At 44.6% G+C, this 22,551-nt stretch overlaps 1 protein-coding gene across 3 annotated transcripts in view; it reads left to right on the forward strand.

The window, feature by feature from the left end:
* Window positions 1-1,015: 1,015 nt before the first annotated feature.
* Window positions 1,016-22,551, forward strand: part of Mam (neurogenic protein mastermind) — a 380,463-nt gene continuing 358,927 nt past the window's right edge. For 2 of the 3 annotated variants that reach the window (XM_076323064.1, XM_076323065.1), the window contains exon 1: window positions 1,016-2,415. In XM_076323064.1, the coding sequence (XP_076179179.1) occupies window positions 1,945-2,415 (471 nt within the window). In that variant the 5' untranslated portion in view covers window positions 1,016-1,944. The remainder of the gene's footprint in view (window positions 2,416-22,551) is intronic. The other variant, XM_076323066.1, reaches the window with a different exon arrangement.

A 22,551-nucleotide genomic window follows, 5' to 3' on the forward strand; every position in this document is an offset into this window, starting at 1 on the left:
GGTCGGCAGGACGGTCGTACGCCGCCGTCTCTACGCACAAGAAAGCCTTCCGTTGGTAAAGCGTGTGCCCGATCTATGAGGTAGAGCCGATATTATTAAGCCGCGAAAGGTTTGACGCGCACTCCCACTATCGTCTCGTTTCCCGTCCCTCCAGCAACAACGCGATAATAGCGAGCGAGAAGCAGGAAGGGGGATAAAGATACAAATAGGGAGAGTGCGAGGGAGAACGTAGCGACAGGCTCTTATTGAGAAGTTTTAGTTAGACTTTCGTAACTAAAGAGGGCATCCGAGACACATTTGGGACCCCACATTGGGGCAATCGCAGTACTGACAGTCGAAGGGTGTTTTTATTTACGAGAAGATCGCGATCTGTTGTTTTACAGCTTAAACTTTTGGTTGCTTCGTTTATCGAAGTATCGGATTAAAAAAATGGAACGATATTTAACAATATTTATAAAACGGGCGACAATTTTATATTTTCGTTGTTCTGGTTAGATTCGTGTAGGTTAAATCAGTAGGTTAAGTGAACGTGTCGTTTTTTCCAAAGTTTCAATTTTAGTTTGACGTTCGTTGAGAGTTACATCAGTGTGAGTATTCAACGTTCGTTCGAGTATACAAAGTCGAGGATAAGGTATCGATAATCGATGTTGGACCGAAGAGAATCGTAAAAAATGAAATTCGGAAAGCGTTCGATCCAAAAAATTTCTACTTTATTAAATCGAAACAGTAAGTCACATTGTTCGATCAAAGAGAAATATTTTGTACGTATCGATTCGATAAAATATCCTCCCGATGATGGGTTTCTAACGAAAATCGGGAAACATTGAAACCGAGGGAGAACTTTTTATCGAATTCCTCGATCGTAATATATTTCGTAATCGCGTTCGAGGGAATAGAAGGCGGTACGGGTTTCATATATGGCGCCAATTCCGGCTAGTGGTCGAGATCACCGTCAGATGGCGCGGCAATTTGGCCGCCTCTTGTATACACGGAGTTTCCAGGCCCTGAACTTAGTCGCGCGCGGTGAACGTTCCGTCCTACCGTCGAATCTTCGCGCGCGTCTCGTCGAGAGTGACAGTTCGAAAATCTCTTTACCCGGAAGACAAATGCTATCGCTCGACCCGCGGACATTGTTACACTGTCAACGGGGCGATGGAACGCGGACAACGGGGACTTAGTTAGTGCATTGTGTACACGTTACGGACACGGAAAATATCGTGGCAATCTCGTGCGAAGCGCGTTCGCGTGGAGGCTGAACTGGCGGTGACTGGTCGCGTTGGAGCGACACGGACTTCACGGTATACCGTTCAGTCACGTGGCATCGGGAATAAAACGCGAGGAACAGTATCTATCGGCGATACGTCGCGATGTCAACAACCGGACAGAGAAAACAGTGTCTAAACACGGCATTGGTGCGTGTCTAAGCGCGTGGAAAGGGTGACGAACTTTGTTTACAGTCTCTCGGCGCGTCGTTCGTTCTCGCGATTGATATCCATCTCGAACGAAAGTCACCGAGAGAGAGAGAGGGAGAAAGAACACCCGCGAACTGATTCCCTTGATTCGATCAACGGGATATCGTACGCGATTGTGTTGTGTTGTGCGCGAAAGTACTGTACATACTGAACGGATTGAACGAAAGTACCGATCGAGGACCGATCGACGCGGAGCACCGACTCGTTCCAGTGTATAATTATTCGGCGACGACAGCCGAGGAAGCGAACGAACGAGTGCAACAGGCCAGACGCGCGAACGACAACGACATATTCCAAATGCGTCTTGACCGGAAGTTGAGGATCGTCGCATTGGCAGGGTGGCAGAGGATGCTCGGCTCGAGGGCAGCGGCGGGAGACGAGGTCGCAGCAGTAGCAGTAGCGCGCGTCAGGCGCTTCGGTAGCAGAGGTTCTCACTGAGCTGGCTTACCCTGCGGTGGATTTAGGGGGCTGTATGGAGGCCGGGGGGCTCCTGCCCCGCCAGCCCCCGCAAGGCCCCCCCGGCACCGTGCCTGGCCAGATCTCGGTCTGCGTGGGCCAGGCTCCTAACACCACCAATAACAATAGCAACGTTATCGGCCAATCGGCCGGGATTCACGATCTGAACGCGACCGGCCAGTTAAACGTAACCGGTCAACAGCTGCAGCTGCAGCAACAAATGGGTCAAGCACCTGGTATGGGTGAGGTACTCACCCCCAAGAGGCAAGCGGTCGTCGATCGTCTGAGACGTAGGATCGAGAGTTATCGGCGCAGACAGACCGATTGTATACCGAGATTCGATCAGAGCTTCAACGGTCTCTGCGAGCAGAACATACAGGACACCCTCGTGTTGAAGCAACGTTTCCTCGAGAGCAAGGCGAAACGGCAAGCAAAGAAGACGGATAAGAAGCAAAGCGACCCGATCGGTCTCTCCAGCGTTCACGTGGTGAGTCATTTACTCTACTTGTGGCTCTGGCTTTCGTTCGCGGCTCCTGGCGTAGGTGCTGCCGCGCGCCGGTCGTCAACCTTCTCGCGAAACGTTTCTTATCGCCCTCTCTATTTCGCCGTGCGTATTATTACGTGTAAGTGATATTCTGTTTACGCCGAGATCGATGGTATCTCGCGGCATCGGTCGTATATCTGTGCCGTTACGCTTCGTATACGGGAACGAAGTCTCGAATCGTGTCGTTGTCAATAAGCGTGGAACAACGATCCCGCGGAAGGTGTTACCGAGGCTTCGTTACGTTACGTTCACGACGGATAACCGAAGTTTCGCCGAAGGTCGATCGCGCCGAAAGCGATCCACAAACGAAATTGTCGAGAGGTCACGCGATTGAGAACATCTAAACTGTAGTATATACCGAGTAAGCGGCACTCGGCAACTTGCCGGGTCAAGACTCTACTACACAGGTTTGGAATCGAAGCGCAGGCGTAATGAAATACCACGCTCTTTACACCTATCCAAGTTTCATTTACAAAGCAATGGGACGTACCGTCGTTGACAACCGCGTGGCCTGAAATTTTCCGCGTTAATTGATCTATTTACCGTTAAAAAATATTTGCGTCACGATTGCTCATTTTACGATTACGTTGCACAAATCGTTAATCGTGATTAAATACCTTAACGAGGTTTCAAAAATATACCGTTACATAATTGTTTTCGAGTCCGTTGAAATCTTCCTTCGCTTTTATTAAGTACAAACACTTGTTCTTTTCGATTGAATCACGCTTTCGGATATTCTTCGATCGTTTTCACTACTTTTCCGATCGCAAGTGACTTTTTTCATAACTCGTTGGATACTTGCCAACTTTCAATTTCTAGATCGCGTTCTCGGTCGGTTCGGTGCTATTTCTTCGTATGCCGAAATTAAAATATTTATTATTCGCAACGCGCGAAGATTATTTCGGCACAATCTTTCTTTTCTTTCCAAAGTGTTGAGCGATTTGTCCATTGTTTTCCACGAGCGTTCCCGAATCTCTTGCAAGTTTGATTAATAATTCTTCGAAAAAATTTCTCCAACCTACCGAGTAAATAATCTTCGTTCTTTTCAAAGCGTTGAGTTATCGATCGTACACTTCGCGTTCAACCGCGTCTTTAATTTTTCATCCTACTCCCAACGAAAAAAGAATTTATTTCCCGACAAAGAATGTTAATATTTCCCGCGTTCCTGTAAAAATACGCTCTCGTCCGAAACGTTACGAGCGCCCGTGACGAAATAAACGAAAACGTCATTTGTATTAAAATTTCCCTTCGTCGGTCGCGAACGACACAAAGAGATCTCCTTCGGCATGCTGTACGCGGTATAAGTACTCTTCCTTCTTCCGAGAATTTTGAATAATTTCTCGTTCTTCTTTCGATTTTAATATTTACGCCTCGCGCTGAATTATCCTATTCTCTGAAACAATTCAAGTATCGGGTTGTTCGTAAAGTAATTTCGTTTTCCAAAATTGGGAGTATACAATTCAATAAATCGTTTACACACTCTAAAAGAATCGTTTCATTTTCACGAAAGAAAAAAAAACGAAACGACTTTCCGAACAACCTAATATACACGCGAATAACTTTATCGAGACGTTTAAAAATATTAAACGTCTCAAATACCGTACGATCACATACGACGAATTGGTCCCGGGCCAGAGGACGAATTCACGGTCGTTTTTGTGTCCTTATTAAAACAATGAAAAAAAAAAAGAAGCAATCGTTTGTAATGCAACGGCGTAACGATAGTTTTTTTTTTTACAAAGGACAGCGTATTTGAGAATACGGCTTATTCAGAAATATGAAAATATATTCAGGAAACCTTGAGGAGAGGACAATAATCGGTTTCAGAAACAGCTATAAAGAGACCGGTTTTAAGAACTGCAATTCATTCTTCGGGATCTGGATCATGGCTCTGCGATTCTGAGGTCTTTATTGAAGTCTCTCTCTCTCTGTTACGCTGCAACGTTTTTTTACGATATTCTTACGCAATTAATGTAATAGCAGGAACCATGCATAGACGGTTTTGTAACATTTACAATGGTATTGTTCCGAAATATTGTCCTACGATTGTTTTCGAGAAGTACGAGTAACGGGGGAATTTTCAAACGAACGAAATATCAGAAATAGTATATACTGGGTTGTTCGATAAGTTTTGATAAAATTTATTGAACGATACCGTACCAGGTTGCTGGTACAAAATTTATCGTACGGTATAGTACCAGATTGCTCGATAAGTTTTTATCGAACGACAAATCTTATTGAACAACCTATTAATAACACCTCTAGGAAACGTGTGATTTATGATTTATTATTTTAAATAATATCACGTAGTAAGCAGACAGTATTTTTTCAAACTAGTAATTCGAGTATCGGGGTGTATTAATAACAGCGTGAAAGTGGTCAATACCGGCGGAAAATGTTACGTATCGATCCTTGAGTTTGGGTTCTCGTTGGAGCAAAGCGCTCGTTATTAATTTATAATACACAGTTCGAAAAATCGTAACGTTACCGGACGAAAGTAAGTTAAAAACGAGCCGGATAAATGTTACGAAAGTGGACTCGAAATAACCACTCCGATACAGTGTGTGCCCTCGTAGAACGCGAACTTGGATTCGAAACTGGAAAACGGATACCCTGTAAAAGTCTGAAAAGCCTCGGTCGATAATCGTATTTCGTTTCAAAAAAAAAAGAAAAAAAAAAGAAAAGAAAGAACCGAATACATTACTTCGTTCGATAACTAAAAGTAAACAAACTCGAGCCGATGTTTAATCGCAATTTTGTTATCGCGTCGAACTCGGTGCTCCACCTCGGAGAAATAAGTTTATAAACTCCGCGCGTATATATAAATAAAACGCGGTCCAATGTTGCGCGTCGCGGTGAAAAAGCGACGAAATTGGAAAGAAAGTTCCCCCCGGCACGCGTACCTACAATACGATCAACGATAAATCGTTTATCGTCGATTTCGCGCGAGAAACCTACGTAACGAAAGTTGTCGTTGATTAAATTTAGAAACTTTTTTGTTCCATATAAATTTTCCATAGAATCGATAATAACCGAGATATCGACCCGACCCTTTCTACCCGTGATACCGTACGAGGGTGAGAACGGCGAACGGAGCCCCTGTTTATTTGTGCCCCAGAAAATAAAACCGAGAGACGTCGGAGACGCCAGGAAACGCTAAAAATAACCTTTACATTCGAACAATATTTCTTATACGAGCTCCAACAGCTCGTATCGAGTGATTTCGTCGGTATTATTATAATATTCACCGAACGAAGCCAGCCCACTTTCGTCGTTGCTCGAACGTCGTATCGTGAAAAGTAGCCAATCTTCTCTCTCTGTCTCTCTCTTTTTCTCTTTATCTTTCTCTCTCTTATTCCCGTCGCGTATCAATCCACGCGTTTTGAAAGCGATGCGAAACAGGTGGATGCGCGACGTCGCGCCGGTGCGGAGGAGGGCGTCGTTAAGTTGTAGGTTCTGCCTACGTCGGTTACCTGTAGGCGTTCGATTCGAGACGTCCCGTATTAACCTTGGATTTACGTCAATGCAGGGGCGTTCCACGGTACGTGTAACGTCATTGTCACGAACTTATACGCGATGCGTTTATTTCGACCTTCGTGAGCCTCGCTGACAACCTTTGCCGCAACGGGGTGTGAATTTCCCTTTCTTTTTTAGTCGCGCGCGGATACACCCACGCGGCTGTTATAAAAGCTGCGCAAGTAGCGAAACAAGAACGAAACGAGATGCAGGGTTTCGTTGACGAATCGCGCGCTCGTCTAGGAGCGAGATGTTTGTTAAGTATTTCTTGAGAACTTCCGTGTCGATTCGAATGCACGAAAAAGAAAAAAATAGTCACTGTGTCGAAATTCTTTTCTAGGAAGGAAAAGAAAATAGTCACCGTGTCGAAATTCTTTTCTTCCAAGAGAAGAAAAAAATAGTCACCGTGTCGAAATTCTTTTCTTGGAAGAGAAGAAAAAAGTAGTCACCGTTTCGAAATTTTTTTCTTGGAATAAAAAAAAGAAAATACCAGGATCTATGGATCGTGGTAATTTTCAGGGGAGAATCCATTCCGATGATACGGACGGGGGCGAATTTATACTTTCGAGTCCGATAACATCTAGTGTACAAATTGTACACTAATTTGAGCTAATTAATACGAAGAAGAGAATCTAGCGAAATTGACGGAAATTCTTTTCGAAATATTCTGCCCTGTCTGGAGAACTTCTACAGTTCCATCGAGTCTTTCAACGATCATTGTGTCAGGACCAACGGACTCTTCGAATCGATCCGTTTCGCTAATTGTTCGTTTCATTTTACCAATTATTGCTCGATCGTTGACACGCGCGGTATTTATATTACATTTACTCTTGTATACCGAAATGATTACGTAACCTTACCGAATCGATAATTCGTACGCCGGAGACAAGCTCGGGAGTATTTTGATCTTTTCCAATTAATTAAACAATTTGAATATTCTAACGAGTATTCCGTTCGTATACTCCAACGAACGTACTTCGAGAGTGTCTCTCTATCGATCGAATGGAGCGTTCGGAGTACTTTATCTTTTGCTAATAGATTATCTAGAAATTGAACCACGTATTTGATACATTTTCAGGGATTCGTTTCATCCCTGTTCGTTTACGGCCGAATAATATTTTCAAGCGCCAAAAAAAAAAAAGAAAAAGAAAAAAACCCGGTCAAGTTCATCGCGTTTCCATCGTGAACGACGGATGTACGATCAATTGACTCGAGTATGCGAATCATTCGTCGGGTCTCGTTCGTTCTTGTTCGTGAAACTTGCTCTAACAGTGACGTTGCTCGAAACGTCGTTACAATAGTCGAGCACCGAGCCAGATAAAGAGCTTCGGTTCGGTTTTAATTGCGAGTGTTCGTTTCGCCTCGATACAATCAATTCACCTCGAATCTCGAGTGCTCGGATATCTCTACCGAAAATGTCTCGCGCAGTTCCTTCAACCCGATGAAGCGAGCTCACAGCGGTCTAACCGTTTCCGGCTATCGTGGCTTAATTAAAAGGCGGTCACAGGCCAGCGAGCCATTATTTTCCCGGAGAGTCGCTCGACGAGAAACAGAAAACTTCTTCCGGTTTTCCGAAGTACGAACAATTGGCTCCATCGTTGGGACCACGGAACCGTACGGAACATTTCTCGAAGCAAGCGCATACGTAGGTCTCTAGTTAATTTCTTCTCACCCCTACCATCACTACTACCACCACCATTGACGCACGGGTTACAATTAATACGGAACAAGTAAAATTTCTTTTCTTTTTTTTCGCAACGAAGATTGACAAGGTGACAAGATTGACTGTCTTTCGATACAGCGGCGTGGCTGTAAAAATAATGCATCGATGCGGTATTTGCATAACCGATAAGCGATACAAGTGTCGAGTGGTCGAAAGCGTCCCGAGTCGTCGATTAATTCCTCTTTATCCGCTCGGGAAAATTAATTTCTCGCTCGTGAACGAACCCTCGCGATTTCCACCGTGTTCTTTTTCTCTTTTATTTTTTCTCTCTACTTCTTTCGGTTATTTCTCCGCAACAATCGTTTTACAACGGTTCGCGGATCCTCGCCGTCCGGTGTCCGCGGGAGCGTGTGTCAAGGTTGCGTAAGAGAGAGAGACCAGTTTGAAAAAATGCCTCGCGAGCGCTGGAAGCCACGCATGCAAATGTTGTCCGCTTTCTGGAGCGGATCGCTCCTCCGGTCGTGTCGCGTGTTTGTTGCTGCTGCGCGATGCGCGCGCGTCGCTCGCCCCCCACTCCGTCCCGCGGATCTAATATCGAGGGAAAAAAAAAACGGTGTCGGTTAAAATCGTCGTCGCGCGGCACTTTTCTCTCGGTGTCCCGCGTAATTGGCCGATCGGTCGGACAGACGGACCGTACGTACGTGGAAACGTGTACACATGCGCACGCGCGTGCGCAGAAACAGACACGACGACTGGACCCGCGCGTAGCTTAATTAAATGGCAGTTGCCGCGCGTTGAACGTGAAAGTGAACTATTATTTATAGCGGGTTAAATAAGGGAGTTTGCCCCCTCCTCCTCTCTACGTACACACACCATCCCCTCTATCCACTCCCCGCAGACGACGGAAACTTCTCTGTCGGTCTCATGGCGAAAATATTCCGCGTACGTTTTTCGAAACGTTGTTGCTTGCACAAGTTGCCACTCGGTGCTCGGTGTTTTACTATTTAATACACCAACGGTGGTTTCGAGTTACTCGATAGTAACGTGTAGACGTGTATAGAACGCCCCGTTGGATAATCGACGAGATCTTTTGTCAGAATTGGTCATTTTTAATGGAAAATTGTCTTGTACGTTAAATGTTCGTTCTTTAGACGGTTAAACTTTGGGTGTGAGGGTTACTTGAGAGGGTTGTTCTGTAATTTTTATTGTACAGATTTTTTTTGGAGGGGAGTTGAAATTGACGATCTCGTTTTGGTAAAATTGACAAATTCACATCGGCGAGCGTCATCGTACTCGTTACGATCGATCGTTCGAAACGTAGAGCGACGAGGGATTGCGCGGGTTTGATATCGTTGGTGATATCGGTATTGTGAAACCTGTACAATATAGATACAGTTCGTTCGAAAATATAGATATCGCGCACGGTTGGAACGGATCGGTCGAAATGTAGAAAGGAGACAAGCGTCGCAGGTAGTTCTCGTGAATGCGTAACGTCTGAAGAAAATAAAACGGCTGTTCAAGGTCACCGAGGATTCCAACTCCAATCGTTCCTCTTTGATCGGTTACTTCGTTCGTAGCTTCGCGATACGACAGCGACACGACAGTTGCACGAAAACGGGGCTGAAAACTCTTGCAATTAACGAGGGAATCGATCCGATAAGAAGGAACCACGTTCAACAACGATCCATTTTTGCTCGAAACTCCCGACTTCGCTCGTTGCCAAATGATTATCCCTTTAGAGTACAACGCAACGAAGATTCGTATGCAATTAGCGGGAAACTACCGTACACCTGGCGGCGGAGTATAGTTTCGACATTTCGGATGCACGAAACGCGTCCATCAGCGAGACAGTCCATTCCAGACTCGTGATGCGCAAGACAGGTGCGCACACGTTTCGCGTGCCCGTGGTTGCGATACGATATTTTTACGTCGAGTTCGTCTTTCTCTCTCATGAACGGAGAAACTATCTGGCACGGTACAAAAGTGAGAGTAGCGTCTGACGCGATCGGTGGTGGTAGTGGTGGGGGAGTGACCTTGAACGGCCAATAGAGTTCGATCAGTCCCCTGGCGCATACCGTCGCGATATCATCTCGACGACGAACGAAATCAGCTCGTCGGTGTACACGACGTACTCGGTTCGAGATTAATCGGCGCGCGCGTTGAGAACGTTGATCGGTCACCTAGCGGGACACCCTGTATACATTTGCCATCGAACGTTGATAATTTGCCTCGGCGTAGATTACGATGGTTTCGCGTTATCGGGCCGAACGTTCACGATTTTCAGCAGAAATTAATCATCGCTTTATCTCCGGCTTACACATTGCGCAGTCGTGTCTGGTTCCTTGGCGACTTCTGTCTCATTAATATCCATCCCCAGCTTTCACCGAATATGTACTCCTTATCTTCTATCGAAATCGCTTGATCTATTAATAAAGTTCCAAAGGTCATCTCTCCTTTTTCGAAGCTTCGATTCGTGATTAACGTTACGAATATTCCAATATTCCCCGTACGTACGAAATAGTATTTTTCGAATCGCAGGTGATAGGCCGAGGTCCGATCTCGATTCGATCGCGATCGAAAATAACGTTCAATTGTACAGTTTCGCGCGGTCAGGTACGCGACTGTATGTACATACGTGTAGGAACTCGGTGAATCGTCGAGTCGATCCTTCTGTTTGCTCTTAAATCGATTTTTGTAAACGTTCGGGCAATAATTTACAAATTTCTCGACGTTAGTTTCAAGATCAGAGGAGTAAAAAAAAAACTCACCTACGAAGAAAGTCTGCTCCGTAAAACTGTCGACCACAGTGTCAGGAGAAGTGTCTCGAGTTCGTAACTTCTATCCGATAGTAGTTTCTTTAACTCTACATTTACCAATCAGTCAAAATGACCGGTTTCGATTGTTCTTACAAAGAAATTTACTTCAATTTTCCATAGAATTTTTCGAGAGCTCTTACAACATTTTTTTATCCTATAGACACAATCAATTTCACAAGTGCCCTCTTTTTCCTCGATCATCGATCCTCCCGAGATACATTTAAGCAACACACTGAAATCTATCTCTCTTGGTTCCAGTGTTAAAATACAAGCTCGCGGATTATAGAAGCCGATTCTCGACCAAGAAAGACTGGTTGACGTTTAAAAATTGTTCAATGAATTTTTTTCGCGCAACGTTAACCTGTACTCGGCGCATTCAACAGATGGTTGTTCGATAAATTCGACGCCGTTGGTACGCTTCGAGTGGTTCGCGAGCAGTTTAGATAAATCGAATATTATACAAATCGCAATTTTTGTTTCGTTAAAAGTTACACAATCGTCCCGATCGGTCGAGGATGAAATTCGCGAGTTCAACGTGAACGATTACGATCGATTTCTCCGTGAAGAAAGAAAATTAAAAAAAGAAACACGATCGATCGTTTTAAGCCGCTACTTAGGGGTTGATCTAGAAAATTTCCAATCGGTCGATCGCATCTTCGGGCATATTATTAAATCGATTATAATGTTGCGTCAGTCTCTTCGATAACACGTTGGATAAAGAGAAAAGCAACGAAGTCTGAAGGAAAACCGAGAAGGATGTAACAGATCCGCCAATAACGATATCGCGCTCGCTATTCCGCTGGCATTCACACATGCACGCGCACACACACACACATACAAATGGGGACCATGCGCTTGTGGAAACATCGCCGGATTATATACCTACATGGTAGTTGTTTCGCTCATTCATAATCATGGCGACGCTGCTGCTCACTACGAACAATGAGGAGCATAAGCGGCCCATACTCGTAGACCACAACGCGGGGAAAGCTGTGGGAATCGCGATTTCCGTTGCGAAGTCGACTGACTGCGGTGAACCAGATTCTTCTCGGTTCTGTTCGTCCCTTCCAGTCGTTCGTTTCTGTCCCGTGTCACGTGTTTCCGATTTAGCTGACAAATTTGGACACACGTACACGCTCACGCACACGCGTACGCACCTACGCTCGCGTGCTCTTACGAATGCACGATCCATTGTCTATCGTACAATTAATCGATCCGAGCGGTTGGAAGTTTGCATGGTTAGGTGTACACGGAACGTCCTTGAAAAAGATTGTCTCCGCTGGAGAGATTGTTCGACCGAAATGGATCGCAGAAGGCTCGAATACGGGGAAACGTGAATACGGAGATTCTACGCGCGAAGATCAGTTGGAAAAATGGAGTAGTATTCTTTTTTTTTTTCTCGATCGTGCGCGCTTGTAACAGATATCTAGGGCAGGATTCGTCGAATCGAATTTCGGTAAGTCGTCGGCTTCGAAGAGTTTTATAATTGAATTTTTTTTTTTTCTTTTTTTTTTGGAAACAAAGCGTCGAAAAAATCTATTCCACCATCTCGGTTTATTTTTTCACCCGGAATCTCGTGCAATCTCTTCGCAGTTGCGTACGATACGTGGATGTTTAATCGTGAGAAGGATTTTCAAAGAAATTGTCAAACGTATCATTGTACGGTGTTGTTATATCGTAACGAGGACGTAGACACTATTTGGAGGTGAAAATAATATAATTTTCTATGAGAGCTACGGAATGGTTTTTCTTCGTGTCGATAACGGTTTTTGTGTTCTATTAAACCGCTCGAAAAACCTTCCTAGCGGAGACTAGTCGTTTTCGAGAAACTCGGTACAGTACGAACGTGTATATCTCAAGATGTATACAGTCTATCCACCTACGGTTGTTCCCGATAATACGAAATAGTGACTCAGGAAGACATTGTTTGCTTTAAAGAGATAGAACTTACGGCGGGTGGAATATTTCTGCAAGATCATTGTTTTCGAGATTTCAAGATCACCGATGTTTCTCCGAAACCGCGCGTATTTTCATTGTTACAATATTCCAGCTTGGCGCGAGTGGAATACAATGGCCTTCGGGTGACCTCGAGTACCAGAAAATGCGCGGTTCCTTAAAAAAAAAAAAACTTTACCAATGACCTTGAAATCTCGAAAAATCTCCTCAGGTGCTACGGTATCTTTTCAAATAAATATATCTCTTTCTCTCCGATCGAACATTGTCGTTCTTAACCGGACTCGTTTAATTATATTTCTCGTTCTAATACTTGAGCGTGGAAGAGCCGCGAATACACGGCGTTAAAAAGTGAACGCGACGCGAATCGGAATTACGAACGCTCGCCCATCTTCGACACCTTTTTTTTTTTTTTTATACACTTCGTCGTCGACCTTGTTCGATCGAAGACGTCGCGACTGGATGATGGAAGTTGTTCGGTTTACTGTTTATCGTTGAGTTTCGTTTATCGTCACCGGGAACGGCTACGTTCCAATGTCGTTCGAGAGTGTACGAATTACAAACTAAAAATATCAATATTTAATTTTCATTCGCACGTACACAGAAGCGGATGATACCGCATCGCGAAAATATGATAATTCTCGGAATATTTCGACCACCCGTGCGGCGGGGGCTTGACTGGTTGCTCAAAGTTCGGGAAAAAGAAACCAAAAAAAAAAAAAAAACAGAATCTTGTCTTTTAATAATCCCGGAGAACCGAGTATCAATTGTCGAGCGTGAACCGACCAACGCAACGGTACATTTATCGTGCAATATTCGTCTTCGGTTCGAAGCTACGAGATATCTTGGCGAGTGTACAAAATTCGACAATTATTTCGAGCGGTTTGCAACTATAGCCGTTAATCTACGTGTAAGCAAGACTTGGTCGAGAAAAATACAACGGGCGACTAATTAATACTGTTGTTCCGTTAGGAGTGTCGCTCCGTTTCGTGTTTACGCCGTTGGAATCACTTTGTCGTTATTTGTCTGCGTTCATCCTTATTCAAGCTCGTCTAGCGACAAGGATGACACGTGTCAGAGCGCGCGTCTCGTGGAATAAGTTCGGTCGGTTCGGCGCGCGTCAGCGGTTCTCAACCGCCCTCTCTACCGCCTCCTCGCGGATACAGGGCGAGCTAGTGCGAGCGAGAGAGAGAGAGAGAGATCACTCTCGTCCTCAGAGCCGGTAACGCGAGAAGGATTCGAGGTTATTTGTTCGCGTTCATTCTTATCCGACGCAACCTCGGGAGTGACTCACTTGCTGAATGCTGAACGCCGAGACTGACGGGATCAGTCGCAGTGGTACTCTATCCGCGCGTAGTCTGTCCAGCAAAGTGTAGAACACTTCGTAGGAATTCTTTCTCTATGAAAAAGACTCTCTTCCTCCCATCGATGTTGTTTCTCGAATCGAAATGGTTCAAAGATCGCTACACATTGTGTACGGCGAGCTTATAGGAAGTAGCTTCCATCCGATTATTTCTCTTAGCGTGGTATCGCGTCGAATTTCAGGGATCGGTAATTCCGTAAGTCGAACGTAGCTCGATTTTTCTACCAGCCATTTCAACCCGTTCACCGTGTCGTTTCTCGTCCAGAAACGCTCTCCGTGCATCTAATTACGAGTTACGAACGTGCAAGGACACGTTAACTCGTCTCGCGCGCAGCGAATGCGAATGTACCCTAATTCGGTTACAATACGCGTGTACAAATGATATAATCGAACACAGGGATTTTTGTCACCGTTCGAGAATTAGTTCGATTTGTATCACGGTTGAAGAGACGAGGTTTATTATTCGTTGCTTCGCGAGCCGTACGGAACGGAGTAAATACAAACAGATAAAATTGTTTATAGCGAAGTGTGCTATCGTGTAGATAGGGCCGTGAATATTTTCATTGCGAACGATTCTTTCTATATGTAAATTACACGATTTAATTCACTCGGATATCCTTTCGATAAAACGACCGTTTCTAACCACTCGCTGTATCGAGTTCGAATGAACAATTCGAACGATCAATTGACATTAAAAATCCGTGTACATCATCCTCCATAGTGTGTTGTTTCGTGCAACGGAGAAATGCATCGAGAAATCGTTGCACTCGGTGTTCGTTGCACGAATATTTAAATTAACATTCCGATATCCGCGTATATCGATATCTACCCGCAGATACACCCGTGTATCGTGAAACTCGAATCTTATCTTCCGGTCGATAACTTTGAATAGCAATCACCACGGGGTGAAAATAAAGAGTGATTCTTGAACCGCGCAGGCACCTCTTTCCCCGTAACCAATCGCGAACTCGACATTCGTCACAGTGTTGTCATTGCACTCGCTCGACAACTCTTATTACGATCTATTAGTCCAACGCCCACTGACAATTCAGAGCGGTCGTATCGAGCGTCTCCGCGTACGCCTTTTCAAAAATCGAACCGCGAATATCGAGCTTCTTCGATTAACTTGTCCGGTGTATCTTTTTCGGTCCTGTGGACGCTCAGTAGCCACAAAGCACCACGGGGCTTGACCTTTCGCACCCGAGATAGTTTCAAGGATATCTTGTGTTCGACTTCTTCTACCTCGTGCACGTTACGCGGCTGGTCGTTGTGTTTCGGAGATACCGGACCCGATTGTTGCACGAACGGATTCCGAATTCATTTCGTTACACCCGATCTGTACTCTCTCTCTCTCTGTCTTGTGCGCGCGCGTTCTCTTCGTACGAAATAAAAACGCGCGAGAGTTTTTCGAAGTCTCCTTCGATCATTTCCGATGGAAATTTATTTATTGGTAGCGAATATTGGCGGAACACGGGGAAAGTTTGATCGAGTTTCAATCGCGTTTTACACTTGAAAAAGGGGCGTGTACCTTTTCGTACCTTTCGGGGGCGTTCAGGGTCTTTCATTGGCCGGAGGGGCGTAATCTCTCGTGGAAATAAAAATCAGAATCATTGATTCCTCTTATCGCGAAAGGGTGTACCGTGGAACTTTCGAAACGTTCTAATTTCTCTTGCAAATTGAGAATTTTCAATCGAAAAATGCACATTCAATCGAATATCGAACGCATTAGGTTGTTGGGATAGTCGTTTCGTTTTTTTTTTCCGGTGAAAATAATGAAACACGATTTCTTTCAGAGCGTGTAAACGTTTTGTTGAATTATATATTCTCCGTTTTGGAAGAATCACTTTCCGAACGACCCGGTACTATCGATTGTTCGGACACTGGGAATGCTTTATTTTCAAATTCATTTCGGTCTAAATAGAACTATAGAAAATATATCTAATACCATTCGAAATAAACCGAGAAACTTTGCGTTTCTCGTAAAAAACCTACGTACAAGATCGAAACGTAGAGATATTGAAAAGTACACACGTTATTTACCGCGCGCCTTGGAAAAATTAAAGAAATTTGTATCATACATAAAAAAAGTCGTACATCATTTCAAACGATAACGCACCCGATAACGATCGAACGCGTCTACAAATGTATTGGAGCGACGGTTTACCAACGAAACTTGCATAATTTATTCGCGACGTTTGCTCGATTGGAGTAATTTTTTATTTCTTCCTCGTGGAACGTTAACATTCATCGTTTCGATTCTAACGTTCCCGATAATTGAAAACTTTGTCCACCTCGTACATCGTTCGAGACCGTTGTAGAAATTTCCTTCGTCTTTGATCCCTGCGATCGAAGCGAAGGGACAATGGGAAATTGAAACGATTTTGAAAAATATATTCCCGCGTAAACGTCGAACACGCGTGAAAACCACTCGACATCGATCCGCCGGTTTTCCATTCTTCGTAGCGAACGATCGATTCGGTTCCACGGAGAATGACTTGGAAACGAGTCCCGTGTGCCCTCCGTACATCGGTGTGACGGGCAACAATGAAGAAGAAACAGTAGAAGCGAGTGGACGGGGAGGGGAGAAGGAGGCCAGTCTGGGTTCTGTTCCACCTACGAGCTCGTCTGGTCGTGACTGAAGCACCTCCGCCAAATAGGTCTGCTCACCTTGGACGACAAGTTGACAGGACACCGAGAGAAAAGGCAGAAGGATACTGGACCACAGGAGGGAGTAGAGGTTGACGCGTCTTTCTATGTGCATGATTTGCATCACGTGTCACGCACCAGGTTCCCCGATTGGCCAGATCGGGCAGTGGTTCTCACGTGTACGGACACCGCGACGCCCTTGTCTCGAGCCTTGTCTCGAGATGTTACGTTCGGGATCGAATCACGTTTCGAAACTGTACGGAATTACGTTTTAGGTATTAGTTATTTCGGACCGTCGATTGTACGTCGATCCATTCGAAATTTACCGATTAATAGAGTCCGAGAAGTTACATAGTATTCTCGTTTGGATAAATGACGAAAGGATGGATGATTTGGGTTTTGATTTTGTGGTGGATATTCGTTAGGTGTATCTGAAGTATTGTACCTGAATGAGTGTATGGATCGTTGATTGCACATCGATGCATTCGAAATTTACCGATTAATAGAGTCCGAGAAGTTACATAGTATTCTCGTTTGGATAAATGACGAAAGGATGGATGATTTGGGTTTTGATTTTGTGGTGGATATTCGTTAGGTGTATCTGAAGTATTGTACCTGAATGAGTGTATGGATCGTTGATTGCACATCGATGCATTCGAAATTTACCGATTAATAGAGTCCGAGAAGTTACATAGTATTCTCGTTTGGATAAATGACGAAAGGATGGATGATTTGGGTTTTGATTTTGTGGTGGATATTCGTTAGGTGTATCTGAAGTATCGTATCGAAAAAATGTATGATTGTTTTTTTTCTTTTTTGGTGCAAATGAAACACGATTTTTTTAGAGTATATAAACATTTTATTAGATTGTATATTCTCTGTATATGGATCCGATATTTTTAATTGACGATCGATAGGGGCGAGAAATTTTCAAAGGGACCGAAGAATTCGTGTACACGGGGTGTTTCCTAAAATCTGGATCTGATTTTAGATTCAATTCAACGCACGAAGATGACAAAGATAGTGTATATAAATTCACGTTTTACGATCTTGCTTTCGAGTTTGTTTTTAGCGTTTGTTGTAATAATTCGTCGTTTCGAGACCGACTTAGCTTACCTTGTATTCGAATGTTCGCAAAAATCGTGTTCGGTTCACTAATCGTTCATAAGCGCGTTCTGTAAAGACTGGCGTTACGAATTATTACAACATTAAAATAACCGTAATTTGTGAAACAAAGTTAAATGAAACGGATGCTCGCAGGAATTTCTTCATTATTTCTGCCTGCTGAATTTATCTCCGATAATCAGATTTTATAAACACCCTGTACGTTAAATGCTTACTTATCGAATTAGCGGAGTGCGAAATAAACGAACAAATGTACATCGAATACTCCGAATTGATAGAAGAACTGTTTGTCGATTACAGTCTCCGAGAGCCTGAAACATAAAATAAGTAATGATAAAAATCAAGCATATAGTAAATCCATTATTTTAAAACAATTTCAAACACCTCGATCGGTTTTCACAAACGGTACGATCGTTGCGTAACGTCTCGTGTGTACACCTGGCGAGCCAATTCGTAAAAGCACAGGTTCGAAAATTCTCGATCCTGGCGAATAGTTTTCGAATTACGTTTTCGGTACTCCGATACAACGCGGTATCACTTTCTTTTTTAACGCGCACGATAAACTCGTCGCGGTGGCGATAACGATCGTTCGAAATGTCGCGATTAAGTTCTCGTAAACAATCGTAGCCGTAATCTGTCGGTATGCGCGCGTGTGCGACGGACACGCCGATTCGTGAAGGCACGAGATCCAAGATTTCACGCGGGCCCGCGGCACCGTTCGTGAACGGATCGTAAAACGAATTATAATGGAACGGGCGCGAAACGAATACGGGACGAATTTCGAGCGAGCGATTTTGTCCCCGAGAACGATCGAAATATACCCCGTATCGTTCGCGGCTGAATCGCAACAATATCCGCGGCGGTTCGAGGTGTTATCTTCGTGAAATGCAGATTGCCTTGTGTTCGATTCGCAGAATCTCAAGGCTGCATCGGCGCGGCGCGATGCCCGCGCGCGAGCGAGCGAGCGAGTAAGCGAGTAAGCGAGCGAACGAGCGTGTCGTTTCGAGGTGTACGCGCGTGTAACGTCGCTGTCATAACGGTACGAGGGGAAAAATAATTTCACGGCACGACGCTCGTTATCGCGGCAACGAAAACAGCGTAAACAGACGCGCGTTGGAAATTAACTCGCCTTTTACGTGTCGGCCGCGAGATCAACGGCTTCGGTGCTCCACCTCGCACGGGACCGAAAGTAACTCCTCGAGTATTTACCAAGCGAGTTACGATTTTTGCAATGTTCGCGCGTGCGGGTAACGAGGAAGAGAGAGAGCGAGAAACGGGACCGGAGGGGAAGAGAAACGAAACACCGAATCGGGGAGAAAAGGAAGAAATACGAAAGAGGAGGAGGAGTAGAAGGTGAGGATGAAAGATTGAATTGAAGAAAAGGAAAGATCGAACTGAAAAATAGAAGGAAGGGAGAAATCGAACCGAAAGGGAAAAAGGAGAATGAATAATCGAATTGAAGGAATATGAAAAATTGGAAATATAGAACCTGAAGGAAAAGGGAAACGAAAAATCGTATCGAAACGAAGGAAAGAGAAACGAAGAAGAAAGAAGAGAAATTGGAAATATCGAACCGAAAAGGAAAAATGGAAGAGAAAAAAATATAACAAAATTGAAAATATCGAACCGAAGGGAAAAAGAAAACGTGAAATCGAACCGGAACGAAAGAAAGAAAAATGAAACATCGAATTGAGAAAAATGGAAAGGAAAAATGAAACCGAAACGAAAGAAAGAAGAATGAAACATCGAACCGGGAGAAAGAAGAAAAATTGGAAATATCGAACCGAAAAGAGAAGAAGAAAAAATGGGAAGAAGATCTAAACCGGGAGAGAAAAAAAAAATAAAAGCGGAAGATCGAACCGTGTCGTCGCGTTTTTCGAGCAAAGTGGCGAGAATGCACCGTAGGCAGCGTTCGCGTAGCGATATATGTAACGGTCCTTCTCGGAATTCCGAGGGGTTGGAATTTGCTATGTCCTGGCCACCCAAGGAGCTTCACCCGGGTACGCCACGTCCCGAACGAGTTGCGCGTTTAAATTGTTGCGTGCCTTCACCGGCTCGATTATGTTTACGAGTCGTTCGCCAGTGCGTTTATAATAAATTTTATCGACGCGTCCGTCATAAACGGCGAGGTAGGGGGAAACAACGACGAAGACGATATCGAAGATACAATGCCCCGATTCGATGCGGAGTATCCATAATCGAACGCGTAAAAAAGAAAAAAAAAAGAAAGAAAGAAAAAACCCCGCTACGCGTTTAAAGCACGATACGTTGCCGCGCGGTATCTTATCACCGAACGGTACGTTTCGAGCTGTAAATTTATAATTATCGATACCCTGCACCGGGATGATTCTCGACCGACCGGTGCTTCGAACGAATATATCTCGAGTATCGCCAACGAAGAGTTCGAAGTACAAGTACTTGTTAACGTAGCGTAGGATTCGATTGGGATTCGTGTTAACGGGGAGGAGTCGTGGAGTGTACAGTTGGAGCTCGTATCGTGTAGGTGTCGTTCAGTACTCTTGATTTTAGATCATAGTACTCGACGATATATACAGTGGACCGTACCAAGTGGATTGTAGAAGGTTGCTTGTATTTGTTTCTTTTTTAACGAATTCGAAAAGTACAATTTTCATATTCTCGTCGACGAAAGTTTACGACGAAACGAAGGAGACGTTTTTGTAGGTTAAGGATCCGGGATCTGAATAGTCCCGTTAGGAAAATTGGATCTTTTATCTTCTTTTATCATTCGGTCTTCCGCAAGATTTCAAAAAGTCACGTAATTTGCAACAGCTGCACTGGGAAAAGAGAAATCGTAATATTAGTAAATATCGAATCAGGTCAGACAAGGCGTGTAGTAGCGCGCGTTGCGCGCATTCTTATACAACCGGTCATTCCTCAGAAAATAAACCCCGTTGTTCGTCTATGTTCATTTTATAGTTTTTTATTTTTTTTTTTCCATCTTTTTTACTCCTTTCGCGCTGTAAATTCCGCATACGTTCCGCACGAATGGTCGAACGCGAGCGCCTCTTATCGATGAATTTTATACCCGTAAATAATAACGATAATGCGTCTTTGTTACGTCGAGGGTGTACGTAGGTCGCGAAAGAAAAAATGGTACGATAAAAGTGAAAACTCGAAGCTTTGGATGCATTACAAATCAAGATTGAACGAAAGCTGAAAATCTCGCGAAAAGTCCACCTTTTTTTCGTGACATCGACTTGAAAAATCGGTCGACCGTACCTAAAATACTCCAGGTAAAATGACTAATTACGGGGCGTATCCGTCTTAAAGTAGCATAATAATAAAACATATTTATCGATCGCGAAACGTATAACCAGAATGCTTGTACGTTCTCGAGAGAGAGAGAGAAAAAAGAAAAAATCCTGTTACAAATGCTAACCTATTAACAAGCTCTATAAATAAACCGAAACACATAAATCCAGACACCGATTAATATTCAAAACACACTGCAACGCGTTGGAAATTCTCGCGGAGACGGGGCGCTGGTACCCGCGAGAGTCGTTAATCTTGGACGCGTAAATGCGAGAAAATTCACGATTAATCGCGCGATGCTTGGATTCGTCCTTGCAAGATTCGGCGATACACGCAGTGGACACGTTGTGTGCCACAATTATACGCCAATTTCGCGAACCGAGTGATCACATTCGGTCGTTCGACGGACCACCTTCTCGAAATTCCGTTGCGTTGTTCACAATAGGCGTAAGTCTAGCTGCTAAAAGATTTAGGATCGTCTGGCCGGTCTGGAACACGTCCACGAACCCGAGGCCCCGTGGCTGTCGGACGTTTATATGATCTTCAAAAGTCGCCTGGACTCTCCCTTTCTCTCCCTGTTCACTCCGCTGCCCCCCTCTCTTCTTCCCCCGCCCATGGTTCTCGACCTATCGCTTCCCGCGAACGAGCAGTGGCCCAACAAAAGCCCCGAAATGCACCCACCGTTCCAGGAATCGTTCGTCTCCCTGGCAGTCGCAGTCGTTTCAAGATCCCAATAAACGCTCGCTCGTTCGGTGGGTCGGTCGGTTGGTCGGTCGTGCGCGCGCTCGCACTCCGAACGGACCCCGTGTCCGGCCCCGTCGGTGCGTGCGACGCGCGCAGAGAAGAGCGTACGTGGGTGAGAGGAGGCCCAACCACCGTGCACGAATTCGTGCGTTTTCGAACCAACGACGACGACGACGATCGACGACCAGTGGCCAGGGCCTGACCTTCGTCGGGGCCCACTGGACCCGACCCCGCGCTTTCTCGGTCGAGCGTATAATAAACACGGGGAGTACATCTTCCGACAAGAAGACCGAGCGTTCCGACCAAGGACGAGTAATCGGAGGTCGGAGCAAAGTAGTTGGGGAATAATCGTTCGGATTGCAAAAGATTCACGATGGCTCGGGGTGGGGGAAGACTTGGGTCCGGTTGGAATTTCTGGTCCACGCGAAGGACGTGTCTCGGTTCTCGCGATTATGTAAACGAGATCCCGATACGTACGCGTGGTTGATAGACGATCGTTGTTCGTTTAGCGCTGATCGTTCGTCGGTATCATCGAACTGCGTAACGGTCGCTGTGAATCGAGTCGACGAGGGACAGTTACGGAGAGACACCTCGAGTTGTCACCTATTCAACAGTAACCGTACCGGCATTTTGTCTGTACATATTGTTACTGTACTAGGTCGTTTCACCGGTTATGAAATAAAGATTGTATTTTTTCGAAAGGATTGCAGGTGATATCAGTATGACAGTACAAGGGTTGTAGGTAAAGTTAAACGAACGAAAGAAGTAACAATTTGATGCAGATTCTTGAATCACGGTACGGCGAAGAAGATGGTTACACATTTTATACAAGAACGATAACTATTTATTAATAAATGATTTGAATTTTACGCGCGTACTGGACACTCGTTTCCTTTTCTCTTTGTTCTCGCAGAGTTCTCTGAAATCAAAAAACAATACCCGATCCGTAACAGAAATCGATGAAGTGTCGCCATCTATCG

This window comes from Ptiloglossa arizonensis, chromosome 11 (assembly GCF_051014685.1).
Source record: "Ptiloglossa arizonensis isolate GNS036 chromosome 11, iyPtiAriz1_principal, whole genome shotgun sequence".
In the NCBI taxonomy this organism is placed as follows: domain Eukaryota; kingdom Metazoa; phylum Arthropoda; class Insecta; order Hymenoptera; family Colletidae; genus Ptiloglossa; species Ptiloglossa arizonensis.